This window comes from Haliotis cracherodii, unplaced genomic scaffold, assembly GCF_022045235.1.
Source record: "Haliotis cracherodii isolate W230 unplaced genomic scaffold, xgHalCrac1.p SCAF_4, whole genome shotgun sequence".
NCBI lineage: Eukaryota > Metazoa > Mollusca > Gastropoda > Lepetellida > Haliotidae > Haliotis > Haliotis cracherodii.
In genome coordinates, this window is record NW_027266297.1 from 59,037,436 (window position 1) to 59,059,265 (window position 21,830).

The 21,830-nt window shown below is 39.2% G+C and overlaps 1 protein-coding gene across 1 annotated transcript; it reads right to left on the reverse strand.

The window, feature by feature from the left end:
- Positions 1–3,947: 3,947 nt before the first annotated feature.
- Positions 3,948–20,086, reverse strand: LOC139479544 (uncharacterized). Its single transcript, XM_071262383.1, has 6 exons — positions 19,733–20,086; positions 16,711–16,825; positions 15,613–16,107; positions 10,108–10,268; positions 5,437–5,551; positions 3,948–4,435 (listed from the first exon to the last, which is right to left on the reverse strand). The coding sequence occupies exons 1-6, from the start codon at positions 20,084–20,086 to the stop codon at positions 3,948–3,950; spliced, it is 1,728 nt and encodes a 575-aa protein (XP_071118484.1).
- Positions 20,087–21,830: the final 1,744 nt, after the last annotated feature.

Below are 21,830 nucleotides of genomic sequence, written 5' to 3' on the forward strand. Positions count from 1 at the left end.
TGTGCTCATCTAAAAGGAATGTGACTCAACTGCATTCACTCTACAAGAACTAATTCCAATGCATATGTAAACAGACAATTCGAAAATGTAGGGTGTACCAGAGGGTGTAGTCCTTTCTATTCAAGTTTATATGCTTCCATTATGCTCGCGCAGTTCAACCCTTTGGCACTGACGAGTTGTGCCCCTATTTATGAGTATGCTGTTACACCTCCCAACTGCATTTAAGGTCATAAGGGGGAATATTTCAATGTGACGTTCATATTGTATGCATGGCTCTACTCATGTGACTTTATTCCAACAGAATCTCGTTCATTTATCTGAGGGAGCACGGGTGGCCCAGTCGTCTGAGGCGCCACGATTCGCTTTGCAGAGTTGCGTCCCTTGAGCACGCCAGAAACCTATGATTGTGGGTTCGAATCCTGGTTCGCCCCGATTATGTTTCGAGGTTTGTCAGCACCATACCCGTGCTCGTGGGTTTCAAGTGGTAAACATCCTAGACCTGCATCACTTAGAGCTTTCCTCCCACATTAAGCTGACACGCCGTGATATAACTGGAATAATGTTAAAAGCGGCGTTAAATCCAACTAACTCACTCATTTATCTGAGAATAGTTTATGTCAAAAAGTTTTCTGAGAAGTGGCCTAGAAAGTTTGGATGGTATCCCTGAAATACGGTCAAATGTTTCCGCAAAGTATCAGACTATGTTTACTGCTGTTTTTATAGATTGCTCTGACGTAGACTACTACAATTTCGCGTTGGAAGGTCTTTCCAAAACTTATGTATGTTGCAGAACTATAGAGAGTTAGTTATGCTATTTCTCATATGTTGCTTGGAAGTAAAGGTCTTCTAAAATAGTATCCAATGAATAGATATGCGTCTTTGGCCGGTCTCGGCTCCCATATTGTGACATGACGAGACTGAGCCTAGCCTTCCTCATACTCGTGATTGACTTTGATGTCAATCGTTCCAAGAGCTTTTATCTGCGGACGAATTTGTCCCTAGCATGTCATGATTGTTACAAGAGGCCCTGGTGGTTATGGTTTGTGACTTTGGAGATTGTGTGTGACCATACGCCGATGGCGTGGTTTCGTTAAACTTCCTCTTGGTTTGACTATTTTCAGGCAGCCGTATTCTTGATTTATGCTCAAAGGTATTCCTTCTCTCACACCCACTATAACATGTACCGGAATATATTTACAATATACCAATGGGCACCATGACCCAACAACCGCCATTAACGTAACATACTAGGACTTTGCTAAAGATCAAGTTTTCATGGCATAAACATATTATCCAACAAATAAAGATTGAACTATCCCGGTACACAAAGATTGGGTAACCTCTGTAGTACCTTAATTTCATGATGAAAGGACAGAGGCATACAGTCATGGGCACAATGTGCACGAGGTGCTTGAGGATATATTGTAACAGAATTGTTGCACTTTGTTATCATAGGATTGCAACAATTGGATACTCTTATGTCCCCTCAGCGACAAAGACGACCGAAGAATTAGGCAGATGCATAGGCATGCTTGAAACTAGGGAAACACGTTACGTTGCAAAATGTCTTTGGTGTCAGAAATGCATGTAATCGATACCAGACGTTTGAAGACAGGTTTCTCCTGATTGCAGCAAAATGTCATCACTTCGTGACTACTGCCACCACACTCAGAAATGACCTGCAGACCGCCGGTGGCTTTAACTCTTCTACTCTTCTACTCAGTGCGTAATTGCCTCCGTGAGGCTGGTCTCGGAAGGCATGCACTCGCAGGCAGGCACGTTTGGATTAGTCTGATGGTCTATATCACGTCAAATGGACATACCAGGATGGGACTTCATAACGTTTCACTGATGAATCGAGACATATTTCAGAATTCAAACGTAGCCAAATATGGCCGCAATGGAGGGGGTCAATCATGATTTGGGGTGGGATCAGTAAAGCTGGAAGAACAATTGGCATGTCCTACAGTGGTGCACAATGCCATGGGTGAACGACAAGAGTGACATTCTGAATAGGTACGTGATACACCGTATGCTGCTTCAATAGGATCAGACTTCACCCTCATGGTCGATAACGCACGACCTCATCGTGCCTGGGTCGTTGATACCCACTCGGAGCAGGAGACCATTGTCCGCATGGAGCGAACATCCCAGTCACCAGACTTTAACCCTATCAAAGACAAGTGGAACAAGCTGCAGATTGCCTTCTCACGACGCCCTGTCCTACGGAAATTCTACAGAAACTCGAACTACCATGAAGTTCTTTTTTTAGTTTCTTTTTTGGTCAGATGCTTTCATTTTGACGAGTGATCTGATTGATTATTGGTAACATGGTGTTTGTTGCCATTGTATGGCACATGAAAAAGGATTTTTGTTCATTAAATATGTCTTCAAATATTATCTTTGGCTTTTTCAACATATGCACACACATTTTACGTATTACCTATTGAAGTGGAGATACCCAGGAAACAGTTTGTCCGTTGCTAGGGACGCCAACGACGAATCAAATTGTGCTATCAAACTTAATACAAATACTGTTAACTGCAATCTAGCCTATGTTGCACAGATCAATCCAAATCCCGATAACACTATATTTCCTTCTTGTTTACTCCCGCTATGCCCCCAATTCTTCTGTTTCCTTGTCCATTACGCAAAAGGAACATGGCTATCGTAAACACAATGTCAGCCGCTAGGTAAGTCAACCACGCATCAAATTGTGCTATCAAGAGAATACCCATACTGTTTACAGTATCATTCCTACTGCCAAGACGAATCATATGCTAATTCAAATCAGATCAGGAGTTTTCGTCACGGGGAGTATGTAACGTATTTATAGATGCTGTTTACACGTTCTGAAAGAAGATTTCTAAACGCTTTAGATAACTTATTTCACATCAAGTGTAAAGAAATAAACCCATTCCGTTTTCACAACGTAGGTCTTTACGAATGCAATTTCCACACGCTCAACGATAATTAGTCTGCGTATGTTCCTGTTCAACATCGACAATGCTCAAAGCATGCGTAGAGTTGGAACATTAGTGAAATGAAGTTCGATATAATTGCTCGTGTTGAAATATTTAACGGGTTTGCACAATGTAAGTATATTTATGAATGTTCAACACTGACAATGCTCTAAGCACGGGTCGAGTTGGAATATTGGTGATTTGAAAATCCGTTTAATTGCTTGTGATGAAATATTCAACCTTCATCTACTGCCTAAACGATGTGTTCACACGAAAATCGTTTTTTTTGTCCAAATTAATGCTTCGTGTTCAGTACAATGTAGGCAGGACTGGTTTTCGACAGCCAGCACAAAACATTAATGTGAAATATTGATCTAAATGTGACACAAGCGAGTCGATTTACGATATTCTGACTTTGAATGTGTTCTTAGAGAATCACCATCAAATAGTGGTGATACCAGGTGTTTGCGAAAAGGTGGGTGAGCGTATTCTGCCCCACCGAAGGCACCCGCCACTAACAATGTTCAATATCCTCAATGCAACTTCAACGTTGAATATCTCAAGGTTTAGTCGGATTCAAGTAAACAAGTTTTAACCACACGCATATTCACCTAATTGCTCAAATGCCACAGGATAATGATACTGCAAGACTAGTCTGCATGTGTCTTTTTTATGAACCATTAATCACCAGTAAACATATCATTCATTACCTTGAATGTCTCTGTTTATAGACAATGCATTCTCCGAGCACATGGTGCTATCATGGGTTATCAGAATTGGTATCCACTAAAATTAATAGATGTATTATAAGCGATAGATGTACAAAAATTGCGGATATGGTGATGTGGGGATTAGTGTGCACCTATGGAAATAGACGTCTCTTTCACACCCCTTGTATCTCCATCGCAGAAAACATCATCAGGATCACTGGCTGTGTTGGGAATTGGCTTAAGCTGACCGTTAGGGTTACACAAGGTTACAAGGTTACACAAGGGAGCAGCTTCCAGCAGTGTCTTCATCATTGTCTCTGTCCTTGGTGCTGAACCTGGCTCCTCTCAGATCAATAATGACATCGTTGATTGGATTGTTTGATGGTTTTGAAGTGTCACGGAAGTTAAGCCGGAAACCATCTGGCGCGTCTGACAGATTAAAATAGTTGTAAATAATCTGTCTCAAGGTTGGAGACAGGTCCGTGTCATAGATCAACTTTAGAATCAGTTTGCTCGGGGTCAAGTCACTGATGGCTTTCATCTTCTCCAAACCCAACCAGTGATCTCCCCCAGGAGTCCCGAACCCGTCTCTGTACTCCTGCCAGGTCCTGTAGAAGTCGATGCCAGACACCTGCTTCTGGACAGATGTGCGTCCACCGTACTTCATTTTACAGTGGACTTGGAAAGGAGTTCCATAAGGTCTTGGTTGAATGGTATAAACTCCATCTGATGATATACCCATCTTGAATCCCTCAGAACAATCTGCGACCAACCATTACAAACAAAATATATTGATGAATCCATATGAAAGTGCTTACTGTAAGTAAAATACACCCTCGATTAGAGGGAGCATTTTGAGGAAGTCAGTGTTTCAAATACGCATTTCTTCAAACATACCGCCAAACGCAAATTCACATTTACAAACATTGGTGTTTCCTTGAGTAGCATCCCGTGTCTGTAATCTCACAAGATATTTTGTATACATTGACAATGTTTTATATGTATTTTATATGCACTGTTATACATCTATTGTAAGACAAGTCTTCTAATACAAATTATTCAAAATGTATTGAAGATATATTGAATCGAGAAGTTTATTGCTGTAAAAAAGGTTGACAAAAATTGGTCACCTGTACAATATACTCATCATTTGATTCTTAGCTCTCTGTTAATACATGTTATGTTTTAAATGTGTGTTGCAACCGTTTTTGTTTGAAATAGGACAATGTTTGTTTCCAACCCTTCAATTTTTCAAAGAAGTTATCGTGCCATTCTATGCTATCTGGAATATGTTTTTGAAGGAATACTGTATTAATCTTCAATTCTTGGAACAATAAAAGAGTTTCTAAAGGGATAAAATCTATGAACATAAGATGTTAGGTTGATTGCGTTGTAATTCTGTACACAAGTTCGATATGTTTTGCAACGAAAGAGTGACCGGTGATACAGACGTGTTATACGATCATTGTGTTATATGAATATGTATGTACTACTAAAGAGTTAGGATCACCCAATGCTTTTATGTTATAATAGTTGACCTGGTATGACATCTATAGTAATATGAAAGAATCAGGTACTCCTTTTCAGTAGTACAGTACACTACGGATATAACGAACTCAAAGGGACCACTGATTTCAATTAAAGTCCGTCAGTTCGTTATAAGCGTGTTCGTTATAACCGTAGTTTACTGTATTTTGATTTACATCCAAGATTCTTCTATCAGTTTCATATACATACAGGAATGTTATTATTGGAGTACATACCATCCCAGTAGCGGTCACAATATGTACCAGTAAAGCTGACAGGACAGTCACAGGATGTTTTGGTAGTGTCTGACCAGATGCCTCCATTCTGACACACGGGGGGTGGCGGGTAGGTCTGCAACAACGACGCATATCCATTACACATGTATGTTTTGCGACAGGTGACGAATCCATAATTCAGTCTGTTTATGATCTTACACCATGCCCGATGCATCTGGATCTCCCCAAAGTGTCACCTTTAGCTTTCCTCGCGTACGAAGCTGAATAACTCGCAGTGTTTTTTTAAAGGCAAAGTATGAGATGTTATTACTAAATACAAATATCTGGGTGTCTATCTAAAATAAAATGTCATCTAAATTTCCATTCAACACAAGTGCTATCGAGGCAAAGAAATCTCAAAAACATCAGTGATTCATCTATTGTTTAAAGATTTTGGATACAAAACATATTCTTATTTTGTTGTATGGTGCTGATATATGAGGTATGACAAAGTCAGACTTTACATAAGTACACGTCTTTGCTTGTAAAAGATTTTTTGGAGTTTAACACACCAAATGCAGTTGTGTATGGTAGATTTCCACTGTTTATACACGTACAGGTTAAGGCTAGGTTATAAAGGTTCATAGATTATATTGGGTTAATTTTTTCCATATGCCTTTGTATAGATATCCAAGAAGATATTATGAAATGATGTTACATTCTGATAGTTCTAAAAGCATGAACTGGGTCTTATCTGTTCAGAAAAATATTAATGAACTTGGCTTTGGCTATGTACAAAACAGTCGGAAGACTTAATGATGTGTATATATACTCAACAACAAAAGTTCCTGTGACACCAATATTTTAGTGTATTTTTCAAACAAGTAAGTTTGGTTTTCAGTATTGTAGTACATGTATGGAACTTTTGTTGTTCGGTATACATAAATGGAACTCAGCACTATATATAATTATCACAAAACTGTAAATATTATGTCACGTTTACAACTGAACATAAAACTGAAGAATATCTTTTGCAACCTCTTTTGCAAAAAGATCAAATATATTTATTCTCGAAAAGATGTCTATCGCATACTCCTAACATTAAATATCGGATATCAAGTAACGCCATAGTTCAAGAACAATGACGTCATATTAAACTTCAGTGACGTCAACAAACAAATGAAATGTGTCTCCGTGAATGACATGAAAATAGGACAATAGATATTGGACACTTTAATGTCAAATATTACTGAAATATATGAAATGTGACAATATATTCATTGTTCAAACTCGTAAAATGTTTTCAGCCAATTCAATTTGGAAAATGTAATCTGTCTAGTGTTTCTTTTTCTGTGGTGAGTCTTTGAACGTGTCAAGCAAAATAAATTGTTCGGGGCCAAGGAATTAGCCTCAGATGTCAAGAGCCTTTGAGAATACCCACTGCCGGCGACGTTTGGGAATTCCAGCAAAACCTTCAATTTTCAGGGGTACTAACTTATAGATTTCCAATATGGTCTTTGTTGAACTGATTAGGTATCGCTCATGTATTATACAACAATGGAATCAAATAATTTAATACAATTCTGAGTGATATGCGACAGAGGTTATTTAGAAACCTCCATGTATGTATTGTTTCTGCTCTAAAGTGTACCATGAAAAATCATATTTCAGCAAATATACCATCAAATACCTGTCTCAAAGACTAACCATAATGCTTAACACAACCAATGTAGGACTTTCTTTACAGTCATAAAAAACGTATTTGAGACATGTGGAATATATGCCATATGGAATACCAACGAATTTTTAGAAATCTCAGAAAAGAGCCATGTTCATCTTTGTACACCACTATCCCACACGACAAAAAAAATGTTAAACGTGGTGACGAGATATGGTTATATTTGTCTCTTCAAATTTGTCAAATTTCTGAGAAAACAATATATGAATTGCTTTGGCTTCTTCCTTGAGAACATCTATGTGCAATTTGGAGCTAAGACTTTGAGGCAAGAAGTGTGCCCATTCTTGATGATTTTTTTTATGCAAATGAGTTTTGACTCGATTTGCTAGATCTAAAAAAGGGAATTTGGCAAAGACGTTTTATTTAAAAGCAGGTCCATCGATGATGTGATACCTTTCAATAATTGTCAAAAAGCAAACACCCGTTCACTGGTCTACCAACCAGAACTAGAAATATAATAGGCCGATGTTTCATATTTAGATCTATGCATAAAGATTCACAGTGACACAATATTCTCCACAAAATTAATTAATATTCCACCCTGCAGCTTTTTATAACCAAAGTGAGAAAGATTATTTAAAATGGAGTGATACGTTACAGGCGGTGTCTGCATTATATTACCTTCCAAGAATGAGACAGGTGCATCAAAACTTTGCTGCATTTTGAAGTGACGTCACTGTTTCTGAACGATCACGATATATGATCGCGGCTCTCTGGATTGTGACAATAACCAGTAAGTCTTAGAAATGGTCCTACTGTCAAATATGCAATAGGCCATGACAATAACTCCACATGTCGCATGTGATGTATGACATATTTCATACTGACATGTCCCTCATTGTCACGGTGATAATGGTGTGTGAGTGAGTGAGTATGGTTTTACGCCGCTTTTAGCAATATTCCAGCACTATCACGGCAGGGGACACCAGAAATGGGCTTCACACATTGTACCCATGTCGGGAATCAAACCCGGGTCTTCGGCGTGACGAGCGAACGCTTTAACCACTAGGCTACCCGACCGCCCCTTGAACACAAATATTTGATACTAGCATTTTTATTGTGATTTTGAACATCCGGGTGCGCAAATAACATGTAATATGTGTCCTATTATAGTACTGGTTGTTTAAATATTCTTAACAGCAGAGAGAACGAAGTTATTTTTTAAAATCCACAATAGAACGTTCTAGCAAAGAGAAATTTGATAAATATTCTTTGTGCATAATTTCTACTTTAAAATACTTTGAACACTTGACGCTGTGTAATTTATCAAACACGCTCGTGGTAGGGTGCAAACACAATTCAGTTTAATACTGACATGCTGAATGTTGATAGTGATTTATTATTCTCATCGGGGGATGTGAACACAATTACTGATGAACTTACATCTCAAATTATAAAAGTTTGTTAAGCAGTTTATATCTTATTCAATATCTTGAAGCTGACAATGAAAGCATGAACTCAACTACTGTGCAAATACAACAGTTCATTTTGTATGAGTATAAGTATGACGTTAGATTTTTATCTTCAAATACCACTGATATCGTCATTATTATTGACAATCGGCCTGATAGTTTAAAACTATCAGTTGCGACGTATTATACGATTGCTTTGTATAACATTGGGTCAGATTTAATGTTTTTGATTGCATACTGTTCACTTTGATTGGTACTGGATTCTTCTTTGCTCAAAAACCAGAGTATCTCACTATAGTGATTGAATATTTGTTTTAAATTTAAGCAAGTTTTGTCCCTTGTGGAAGTGTAGATAAGAAAACATAAAACAATAATGACACAAGTAAAACAATATCAATAAAATCTTAATACTTCAATGTGTCAATTTCTTGATCTGTAAAGTTACTATGTACAGGTATTAGTATTCATATCTCCCTTGTTATTAATTTATATTTATAACATTTGTTATATTTTCTTGCGTCTGTTTTACAATACATTTACTGTCGTAGTTTGTTCACTTTGCAAACGATATTAAGCTGAGCCGAACTTGCTTTTAATATAGTTAATAATAAGCGGAATTCCACCATGATGACTATTCACATGCAATGTATACCACACACTTAAACCGACAGCTTAGCACTAACCAAATCCAACACCTTTAAGTAATTATAATATAGTTTTCATCGTCTGCGTTAATATGTTGGCTAATCTGCTATGTGCACAAGAGCATGTTACTAAAAACATCACGGCATCCCGTACAAACCCATCTAAGCTCAACATAAATATATTTCAACACTCTAAAGTGATTATACTACAACAGTCACCGCCAGTGAAATCACCTCCGACTGCTGATCCGCTCTGTGCATTTGACTATAATATCTACTCACATACCAAGCACCGCGCCAAAAAAAGTAACAGACGCCTCAATCGGTTAAATTTCAATACCATTGCAATGAGAGTACTACTCCCGCTAACAGCGTGGAGCACTAATTAAACATTCCAGTAATGTTACACGCCACTATAATCAGTTTTATTTTAAACTTGCTAATAATATTGTCGACTTAAAAACACTGCATTTTCCAATTACAGAACAATTATACATATCAATTATCCCCCTTTACCAACGTTTACAGAGAAGCTGGATGATCAACTTAAAATACTGCATTTTGCACATACATTATAATTATATACGAATACATAGCAATTATCCCCCTTTACCAATATATACAAAGAACATTTTGGATAAATCATACATATAAAATTGTATATTTTTGGACATGTGATATACACAAACCCGACCTTTTCAAAACCACAGTGGCGTTTGAGGTCCTGAAAATTGGTTCATATTAAGCCCCAGGCGATCGAGTCTAGTGTCAGTCCAATGAAGGAATATAAGTTGTTGACGTGCGTGTACAATAAATTATGTTAGTACACGCATTGGTATATATTGTATATGTGTACGTAAAATTGTAACTCAATCACTCAGAGTTAATAAATACTCACCTTTCGATACCGGACATCATCAAAGCCAGACAGATTTTCTAAATCTTCAAAGGTGTAATAGGTACATTTTCTCTGGGCAAAAAGAACATTGGTGGCTCGGCAGGTGCTTGAGGAGGCACATCTCCCAACGCAACTGAAGGCAAACGATTTGTCCTGAAACACTGGAGGATTATTTTCAGAAAACTGCTTAACAAATTTCGACTCGCTTATCGAAAATGTAGCCCTGCAAACCGATAAAGAAGCTGCCAGGAGAATGCTAACATCCATCTCTGATGATTACCTCATCTGAAACTTCCACTTGTGACACAAGTTAATTCAGGACCATTGCATCTCAGATCGAGGCTAAGCTTGCATAACTGATATCTATTTGTCATCTGTAACTGTAATCACCACAATCTATAATAAGTGTTCTTGAACATACACGAACGTGTGTTTTTGTTTTTCGGGTATGAAAATATGATAAATGGTAACTATAGTATTTTTACAACTAACGTAAAGATTAATATAATAATAATAAAGATGACTAAAAGGAAACTACGCTACCAAAGAACGACAACAATCAACTTCATCAACACGCATCTGTGAGCGGAATAGGTGATAAGAATCCTCGCAGTTGCCGACAACGATCAATGATAAGCAATAATAACTTGATAGGATGTAATTATTATGTCATGTTTTCCATTAAAACGTTCTTTGTCATACTTCTGTAATAGTAGTTGTGTATATAAATATTGTGGTAGTAATTAATGTCATTGGATTGGCTTACCAAGCAATTTCATTGTGTCTGTGTTTCCACAAGACGAACCAAAATAAGATGGCGCTCACTACTTGGCTAGTGTTCCCTGATTGGTTGATAGTAGAAAGGGCGGGACTTACGTTGCATTATTGATCTGAACGATGGAGCAGATTTCGTATTGTTATCTACAATTGTTTGTGCATTAATGATTGAACTGGGAGTCTGTGGGATTATTATAGTTGATGTATTTCTTTATGTGAATAAGACCGCCTCCGTGGTCTAGTGGTAGAGCGTCCGCCCGGAGAGAGGAACGTCCGGAGTTCGATCACCGGCCGCGTCATACCAAAAGACGTTAAAAGATGGTACTTGTTGTTACCCTGTCTAGCGCTCGGCATTAAGGGGCTAAAACAAGGACTGGTCGGCTCGGAGTCAGTATACTGTGTCTGAGTGGGATATTCATGTTAAACTGCGGCATGGTATCTCAGTGGGCTAGCACTATAAATCGGCATCAGTCCGGACTAGTACAAGCAGCCACACAAACACACACGTACATGCACGTCGCTATATAAGTGCAATAACCTTGGACGCCACGTTAAACCTCACCTTATGTGAATACAGATTTCAAAAAGTGTTATTGTTGACATTTGGAAGACATTTCCAAATCTGACGCATCAGTGACAAGAAAGATGTCAGATGAAATTCCCTATTTTGACTCTGCCATATGTTCCCGTGTTGTTGTTTTTCAGGTGAACAAAAGACTTGCCTTTGCATGTGTTTCTGACGGGTGACAATGGTGGGGCAGGATACGCTCCCATTTTCTGCGAACACACTTTTCTCGTGATATAGTCGGAATCGTACAATCTGCTTTTGTCAGATAATTCTTCTGAATACGGAAACGGTTGTCGCTTTTATTCACTATGTTTTCTATGTACACAACGTGTGCACACCGCTTTTACGTGTAAACCTCAATAAAGGCGAAAAGATACTGAGGTCAATGTTTTAATTACAGAACATACACATGTATATGTGTGCATTTACTATATATAAATAGCATCGCTACTTTCTTTCTGCACTAGAGCTAACGAATGATTTAACTGATTGGTATACACTTTAAGCCCCCAACATTTTAATATTTCAGCCACAGGAAGACTTTGCTCCATTGACATAATCAAAAGCCTTCTTTAAATAAAAAAAACATCTAATTTATTCTTTATGCCAAAACTTGTTTCAACAGTTGTACATACTATATGAAACGTCAATGCAAGAGCAGAACCAGTCTTGATCTTGCATAAGGTAAAAATATTATCCATAGTCGAATAACCTTACCGGAAACCCGCTTGGTTTCAGGAACTTTACTCACAACGCCTGCCCATTTTGTAAATCTGTCATTTAATACACATGTAAATTTCCCAGCGAACTTAGTAAAGGTATCCCCAACGAGATTATTTATGTAGTAAAGGCAGTGTCATGTGCGAGAGTGTCCGGGCTGAGGGATTGTTTGCCCCACGCGAACTATCGTCCGGATCGCGTGAAGATTCCGAGGTTGGTCTTCTGCGACCCATGCTTGTCGTAAGAGACGACTAACGGGATCGGGTGGTCTGACTCGATGACTTGGTTGATGACATCATATCTCAATTGCACATATCGATGCTTATGATTTCAGTTACTGGAGCGTGTCGTCCAGAATCGATTATTTACAGACCTCGGCGTTAAGCAACAAATAAACAAAGCTAACGTTTGGACGCTTGCTTATGCTATGCCTCAAATAAATCCTAGTCTTACCATTGTGCCCGTGAGTTAGAGTCCTATTAGGTGTCAAAACCCACCAGACCCGTGAAGATCCGGGTACGAATAGGTCTTCAGCAACCCATGCTTGCCGTAAAAGGCGACTATGCTTGTCGTTAGAGGCGACTAACGGGATCGGACGGTCAGACTCGCTGACTTGGTTGATGCATGTCATCGTATCCCAATTGCGTGGATCGATGCTTATGATGTCAATCACTGGATTGTCTGGTCCAGACTCGACAGACCGCCATCATATAGCTGGAATATTGCTGAGTACGGCGCTAAACAACCAAACAAACAAACAAAACCCATCAGACAAGCAGATACTATCTGGTGAGATTGTCAGAGTAGTTATAGGAACCAATGTTGTCTGGCCTATTTGTTTCTTTATTCAGGGTCCTCTGGTTGTTGGTTTGTGAGAATCGTGCTCGTGCGTTCGTTCACCAAGGTGTTAAAGTGGATAGAAAGTCTTCTCGGGGAGTGGAGGATCGGTGGATCGATCCACAGAAGAGAGTGAGTTTAATATTTTCAGCCATATTAGAGCATTTAAACAATGGACTGCAAAATAACCAGTGCCATGTCATATAAACAGGGTGGATAATTCTAAAGCCGTAAAATTATAAACAACGACACAATTCTGACTATCGATCGCAAGCAACCAATGACAACACACGAGGGACCATGAGGTTGGTTGGTTTGGTTGGTTCGTTGTTTAACGCCGCACTAAGCAATATTCCAGTTATATGACGGCGGTTTGTAAATGATCGAGTCTGGACTAGACAATCCAGTGATTGACATCATGAACATCGATCCACGCAATTGGAATCGATGACATGCATCAACCAAGTCAGCGAGCCTGACCACCCGATCCCGTTAGTCGCCTTTTACGACAAGCATAGTCGCCTTTTACGGCAGGCATGGGTTGCTGAAGACCTATTCCAACCCGGATCTTCACGGGTCAGGGACCATGGGGATCTTCAGAACATTTACCTCTGCTACTGAACGATTCCTAAGCGGGACTTTCTCCAAATATTTGTCTTTTTCGGCGCACAATCTAGACTGGTTATACTCTTGCATTGCGATATATATTTACTTGAACTGGATCGATGTTGCTGCTGGAACCCGATTTTCATCATAAGCTCAGTAGCGTGTATCAAATGTTTGGACCGAGACATTATACATGCCCCTTCCCCACTTACACACTGCCTTCAACAACTTTCGAGTAGATGCAAGTGTAGTCGTTAAGAAACAATGACAGATATTCTACATTAAGAGAGTGATAGACAAGAGCATAATTTTAATTTCATGATGAGTGTAACCAATAATTGGCTTTGCAGCTTGCCTAAACATACTTTGGTAACCACCTCTTTTCCATCAGTTCTCTGATGTATTCTCTGATCATAGGTTTATGATCACTGGAATAATTAGAAGTGGTGTCTAATTAGATTTGTTGAGGCCTTGCTGTGGTATCAGCCAGTAGAAAGATCATTATATTATTCCAGAATATCAACTATATGAAAGAAACAAAACACACATCATTTCAGGAATTAGTTTTCAACCAAAATAGTTTATTATGGACATATATGAATGTTATTGTATCGAAAATAGAACACTTTGTTATATTACAATCAAAGTGTTTATTGAAAAGTGTCATGACTGAATCAATTGAATGAAAAGTATTGAAAGCATTATTTGAATAGAAGGAATCTTTCTATGTAATTTTATCGTAAACATTTGATCTTTTATTATGACCATTTAATGTTTTATCATGAATATTTTATTCTGCCAGGGTCTATCACAATGTTGTACTCACACACTATAGACCTAACCGTAGTGGTAAAATCACATATGTTTGTAACATTTAAATATTGTATTTTGTGCTTTAACAGACAAAGGACATCGATATGTTTGGTTGATTAAGCATTTCGACTGTGATGCAATAGGACAGTGATGCAATAGGTGGGATTGATAAAACTGCGCAAGAAAATAAAATCTCAACAGGACGGTCAACGAATTGGATTTGGGTTTACTGTGAAACTAAAGACACTGTGACATGACACAAGAAAAACACGACGACTAAATGCGATGTCAATTTCTGAGGAAGTCACAAAAAAACGATAAATCCAACTGTTGTAACATGTTTAGTTCAACTACATATTTTTTTTCCTTTCCGCTAATGAGGTGAAATGTTATCCAAACACTCTGTGACATCTATGACGCTTTTTGTCACCAATCACGGAAAGTTATATTACTAAAATATGATAAAGTATTTAGATATACACCCGTTCTAATTTTCTACCTGAGACAGGTACTTACGCATGCTATCTCAACACGCTTAACGTTAATTAATATGCGATAACATGCATTGAGTTATGATATTGGTGACTTGACATTGCATTGAATTAATTTGTTTTAAATATTTCAATTTCTGAAAAAACGAGTGTTGTATACGAGTTTGCGTCATTGATAGTGTCAGTCACTCAGCTTGGTTTTGATCACGAGGACAAAAATCATTGATTAATTTATGTTTGATAAACATCGACTTTTAAAAATAGCGTATCAACATATTTAACGGCAATGCCCTAAATCTAAAGGTACATCATAGGCCCATTTCAAAATAAACAGTTCCAGGATCGATTCCCTATACAGGAAAATGTGTGAAGCACATTTCTGGTATCCGGTTATAATGTTTGTTTATTAGTAAAAGAAACGTTTAGCTTCACTCACTTATGATCTTTTTGTTATTCGTGAGCAAACTTGAAGGGTTCGAAAGATAGAATTTTTAAAAATGTATTCTACGCAAATATTAGAAAAAATGCGGATGTAGTGATATAAGAATTAGTGTGGACCTATGGAAATAGACGTCTCTTTCACACCCCTTGTATCTCCACCGCAGAAAACGTCATCAGGATCACTGGCTGTGTTGGGAATTGGCTTAAGCTGACCGTTAGGGTTACACAAGGTGCAGTTTCTAAACCACCAACCAGAGTGATGTTTCTGGGAGCAGCTTCCATTAGGGTCTTCATCATTGTCTCTGTCCTTGGTGCTGAACCTCGCTCCTCTCAGATCAGTCATGGCCTCGCTGAATGCATTGTTCGGTGGTACTTTAGTGCTAATAAAATCAAACCGGAAACCATCTAGCTCGTCTGACAGATTAAAATAGTTGTAAATAATCTGTCTCCATGTTGGAGATTGTTCCGTTTCATATGTCAACTTCAGAATCAATTTGCTTGGGGTCTTGTCACTGATGGCTTTCAACTTCTCCAAACCCAACCAGTGATCTCCCCCAGGAGTCCCGAACCCGTCTCTGTACTCCTGCCAGGTCCTGTAGAAGTCGATGCCCAATGACTGCTTCTGGACAGTTGTGCGTCCACCCCACACCATTCTACAGTGGACTTGGAAAGGAGTTTCATAAGGTCTTGGTTGAATGGTATAAACTCCATCTGATGATATACCCATCTTGACTCCCTCAGAACAATCTACAATCACAGATGTTATCAAACAATACGTGCAAAGGGATGAATCAAAGTTCAACGACATGCACAATCTTGATTAAGGGGATGATTTTAAGAAAGTTATGTCGTCAATATCAATACATCTTTTTATCAAACGAATCTTCGTATCTATTGACAAGAATGTCTTTTGTTGTATTTTAATGTATTTATAATTTGAAAGAATGTGTTATCTTGTTTCCTGCTCTCCTAATCACAACAGCATTACTTCGGGCTTTCTTCCAACATTAAGCTGACACGTCGTGACATTACTGGAATACTGTTCACAGTAGTGTTAAACCCATCTCACACATAAGTACAATATATTTGCAATTGAAGTGAGCTCCTCGGGGCAAATTATACTTTCATACTTTAATCGCTACGCTTGCCACAAATAAGACTTTTACAATTAAAAATTGAGCCACGCCTTGTTTTAGACTGCTTCTGAACGACTATGCTTATAGATTAGAATGCAGATACTTCTTTTCACCAACGTCAGTTTTATCAAGTACATACACCTTCATGTAACGTCAGTGTTACTGTGGTCCTTTTGTTTCTTACAAACAAAACAAAGATTGTTTGAGTACATACCATCCCAGTACCGTTCACAATATGTCCCAGTGAAGCTGACAAGACAGTCACAGGATGTTTTGGTAGTGTCTGACCAGGTGCCTCCATTCTGACATTCGGGTATTGGAGGGTACGTCTGCAACAGAAAAGCATACCCATTATACATGTATACATCGACAACGAAATCGAGACACCTAATGGAACACATGTGACCCATCTTCCCGAGGCAAGAGAGTTAACTGACTATAAAAGTCCAGTTTCCAGCCTTGCCGAACTAGGCTGGTATTATGGAGTAAAAGTGTCATGCAGATTTCGGTCGACTGCAGGATTTGCAAAGCATGTGCACCGCTAACTCGTTGTCAACAGATATTTTCTAAATCTTTTCATGCTTTTAATCAAGGTGCTCACGTGATTTGATGTACTTCGCGATGTAAGACTCGTTTTATCACAATTATAGATCTTATGAATAATCCAAGATGATCAGTTATGCCCAATGTACTTGGCGTATTGTGATGGTGTTCCTAAAATATCACAGGGGACACGGGTGGCCCAGTCGTCTAAGGCACCGCGATTAGCTGTGCAGAGTTGCGTCCCTTGGACACGCCAGAAACCTATGATTGTGGGTTCGAATCCCGGTTCGCCCCGATTATGTTTCTAGGTTTGTCAGCACTATGCCCGTGCTCGTGGGTTTCACCGAAGTAGTAAACGTCTGAGACCTGCATCACTTCGGGCTTTCCTCCCACATTAAGCTTACCCAGTGATGTAACTAGAATACTGTTAAAAGCGGCGTTAAACACAACTCACTCACTCACTCACTAAAATATCACATTCGTACATTCAAGCCAAAAAGGTAAATGATGCTTTTTTCTGGTGCACCTGGAACAAAACAAACGATTTGAATGTGTAGTGGCTGTAGATGGATTGTCTTCCGGCGGATGTTCAGAATTTATCAATGCACGGAATATGGCAGCGGAAGTTAGTTTCTCGACATTGTGAGAGCACCACATGCATTTTCCATGCGCATAAACAGTATTAGCTTTCTGAGATCGATTAACGACATTCAGTCTTATAGTTGCTGAAAGGATACGCGACGAAGCAAAACAATGCTTTTTGTTTAAAATCGTTACTACCTAACGTAATCGAAACAAAGTGTTTAATTGTATATATACCGATTTGTGTGCGTTTATTCTTACAAACGTCTCGTCTGTTAACAAGAGTAAGCATTTTTTAAGGGTTATTGGGTTTAACTTTCTTAAAAATATCGTTTTCATTTTTGATACACAGTGATACACAGTCAAATAATTATCTTTACGAATGGTATTTATCAATACACGAAGTGATTTCATCTATACTCCTGATGCAATGCTAAGTCCCGCTGACCGCCTCCGTGGTCTAGTGGTAGAGCGTCCGCCCAGAGAGGGGAAGGTCCTGGGTTCCATCCTCGGCCGCGTCATACCAAAGGATGTTAAAAGATGGTACTTTTTGTTACCCTGTATGGCGCTCGGCATTTAAGGGGCTAAAACAAGGACTGGTCGGCTCCGAGTATACAGTGTCTGAGTGGGGTATTCCTGTTAAACTGCGACATAGTATCTCAGTGGGTTAGTACTGTAAAATCCGCACCAGTCCGGACTAGTACAAGCATCACGTCGCTATATAAGTGCAATAAACTTAGACGCGACGTTAACCCCATTTCACCTCACCAAAGTCTCGCTACCCATGGGGCTCTGGTGGCCATGTCGTCTGTGGCAGCACTCTGGGCTGCAGACATTTGTATCTCCGATCTAGACGAACCCTGATTATGATCCTTGGTTGTTTTTTAATACCTGTGACAGTCCTTCTAAATCTATTTTTCTATTTCAGGGACATGAACAGCTAAAAATCAAACAGAGTATTTTTGCGACGGTCAAAACACACTTGTTGGATGCCCCATTATTCATACAGATGCATGTTGGACACATCTGGTCATTAATTAAATATTGTACACATGATGTAGGTTTTCAAAACCAAAAGAATAGTAATGACCGTTCAATCATGTTTAATTCAGCAATGTGTTTTATCTCCACTGGCTGCTGCAGTGTGCTATGCGATGTTTCCTGCTTGAATAAAAAAACACAAACTACCACAGGAGAAAGGGAGTTACCTCATATTCGAGTGAGGAAAAAGGTCTCGCTTATACAAATTACAAATATATCATCATTTAAAGTCATGTCTATTTTTCTAAATTCTCATATTCCTCAAACCAGAGCATCAGTATCAAATATTCTGATCAAATCCCATTCAACATTTCAACAAATGTTATAACGTTGTTGGTCACAGGACGTATACTATGAAATATTCCAGGAACGTGAAAACAATCTAGAAGTGTTTGAAAGTAAAGCATCGCATTGTCCCAAAGCCCTGAAAATATTTTTTTCACAATACGCTTTTATTCTGATAACATTACTACCCGTTTTCCTCCTACATATCAAGGTAAACGCAAAAGAACCATACCTCAAGTTAGCTTAGAGTCCTCGGGTGGTCCTTCGGGATATCAAGAACTCCTTAACTATGGTCAACATGAAGGCAACTACTATTTCAAAAACAAAGATTCATTTACTCATATCATCCAAAACTGTTGAGTGAAAATGGAGAGCTTTGGGGGATTTTATTTGTTGTTTAACGCCGCATTCAGCAATATTCCAGTTATGTGACGGCGGTCTGAAAATAATCTAGTCAGAACCAGACTCTCCAGTGATTGATATCATGAGCATCAATCCACGCTATTGGGATACGATGACATGCATTAACCAAGTCAGCGAGCCTGACCACCCGATCGCACCTTACGACAAGCATAGTCGCCTTTTACGGCAAGCATGGGTTGCTGAAGACCTATTCTACCCCGGATCTTCAAGGATCCACCCAACGATTGAACGTAGTTCCAGTGCTTTGAACGAGTGAAAGTTGTGGAAATGCAGGGTAACTTGTGTAAGTACACGCATTGGTATATATTGTATATGTGTACGTAAATTTGTAACTCAATCGTTCTATGTTATTGAATACTCACCTTGCGATACAGGACATCATCAAAGCCAGACAGATTTTCTAAATCTTCAAAGGTGTAATAGGTGCATTTTTTCTGAGCAAAAAGAACATTGGTGGCTCGGCAAGTGCTTGAGGAGGCACATCTCCAAACGCAGCTAAAGGCAAACGATTTGTCCTGAGACACTGGAGGATTAGTTTCAGAAAACTGCTTAACAAATTTCGACTCGCTTATCGAAAATGCTGCCGTGCAAACCGATAAAGAAGCTGCCAGGAGAATGCTCACATCCATCTCTGATGATTGCCTCATCTGAAGCTTCCACTTGTGACACAAGTCAATTAAAACTGTCATTTGCGGCACAAGTTCATTTATAACCATTGCACCTCAGGACAAGGCTGTGCTTGCACGATCGATATTCTGTTACCTTTTGTAATTTTTAGGATCATGTGTTTTGGGATTGTTTGTGTTAAAAACTTGATAAATGGTAACAATGGTATTTTTACAATGTGTCATGGAGATAAATGCTTTCAGCTATGGTGTAACAAGTAAACTGCACCACCAAGGAGTATCCGATCGATTTTCAAACCGGATAGCCGGGAATTGTTTTATGGATTTGCTCAAGGCGTTCTCCCATCCTCGCAGATGCCAACAACAAACAATGCCTGTTAGGCTAGAAAGACTTGATGGTATGTGATTGCTCTTTCCATGTCTCATGGGGTTCCATTTGTCATTACTTATTTGTTGAAGTTGATATATAGAAAATCCGTCAGGGAGATATCTCTACAACAATCCTCGTTCGCTAAGCAATTAGCTAAGGTATATTATTAACGGTACAAGGGATGTACAACCAAATGACAATGCTGAACCGAGGATGCCGTTGATATGCTTTACATATTGTTTCACATAACTGCATATACGCCTGGAAACTAATTAAGCACATCCTGATTTTTGGACCATGTGTGTCTAACAACATAGTATCATTCCTGTCCAGTCTCTGGACGATAAAGCTCGTGGCCGACGAAAAAGTTACTGATTGCAAAGTTCAATGAGTCAGGCCAGCTTTCATGCCTTAAAATCAAGTCTTAAGTTTGTTAGTTTGTTGTTTATCGCCGCACTCTGCAATATTCCAGCTATATGACGGCCATCTGTAAATAGACCCGTGAAGATTCCGGGGTAGAATAGGTCTTCAGCAACCCATGCTGGCCGTAAAAGGTGATTATGCTTGTCGTAAGAGGCGACTAACAGGATCGGGTAGTCAGGCTCGCTGACTTGGTTGATGCATGTCATCGTATCCCAGTTGCGTGGATCGATATTCATGATGTCAATCACTGGATTGTCTAGTCCAGACTCGTTAATTTACAGACCGCCGTCATATAGCTGGAACATTGCTGAGTGCGGCGTTAAACAACAAACAAACAACAACAACAACGCCTAAGTATCAGTTCACAGAATATTAACCACTGTGAATGCTTCAGTCAACTCATGAAATGAAACATGATCATATCGGGTGGTCAGACTCGCTGACTTGGTTGATGCGTGTCATCGATCCCAATTGAGCGGATCGATGTGCATCAATCACTGGATTGTCTGGTCCTAACTCGATTATATACAGACCGCCGTCATATGGCTGGAATATTGCTGAGTGCAAGCAACAAACAAATTCTGTAGAGATATGATCATGTTTCATTTCATGAGTTGACTGAAGCATTCACAGTGGTTCGACTGTTCTTTATATCGTAACTCCGAGTAGAAATCTGAACAAGTAAGCTTAAAAGATGTGGGTGAGTGAGTGTGTGTGTGTGGGGGGGGGGGGGGGGGGGGGGGGGGGGCATTTTGGTGTTGTTTGGAATGACAAAGTATGTGATTGACTGCATTTAATAATCTGTGAACTGATACTTAGGCGTTATTGTTGTTGTTGGTTTGTTGTTTAACGCCGCACTCAGCATGGTTCCAGCTATATGACGGCGGTCTGTAAATAATCGAGTCTGGACCAGACAATCCAGTGATTGACATCATGAACATCGATCCACGCAATTTGGATCGATAACATGCATCAACCAAGTCAGCGAGCCTGACCACCCGATCCCGTTAGTCGCCTTTTACGACAAGCATAGTCACCTTT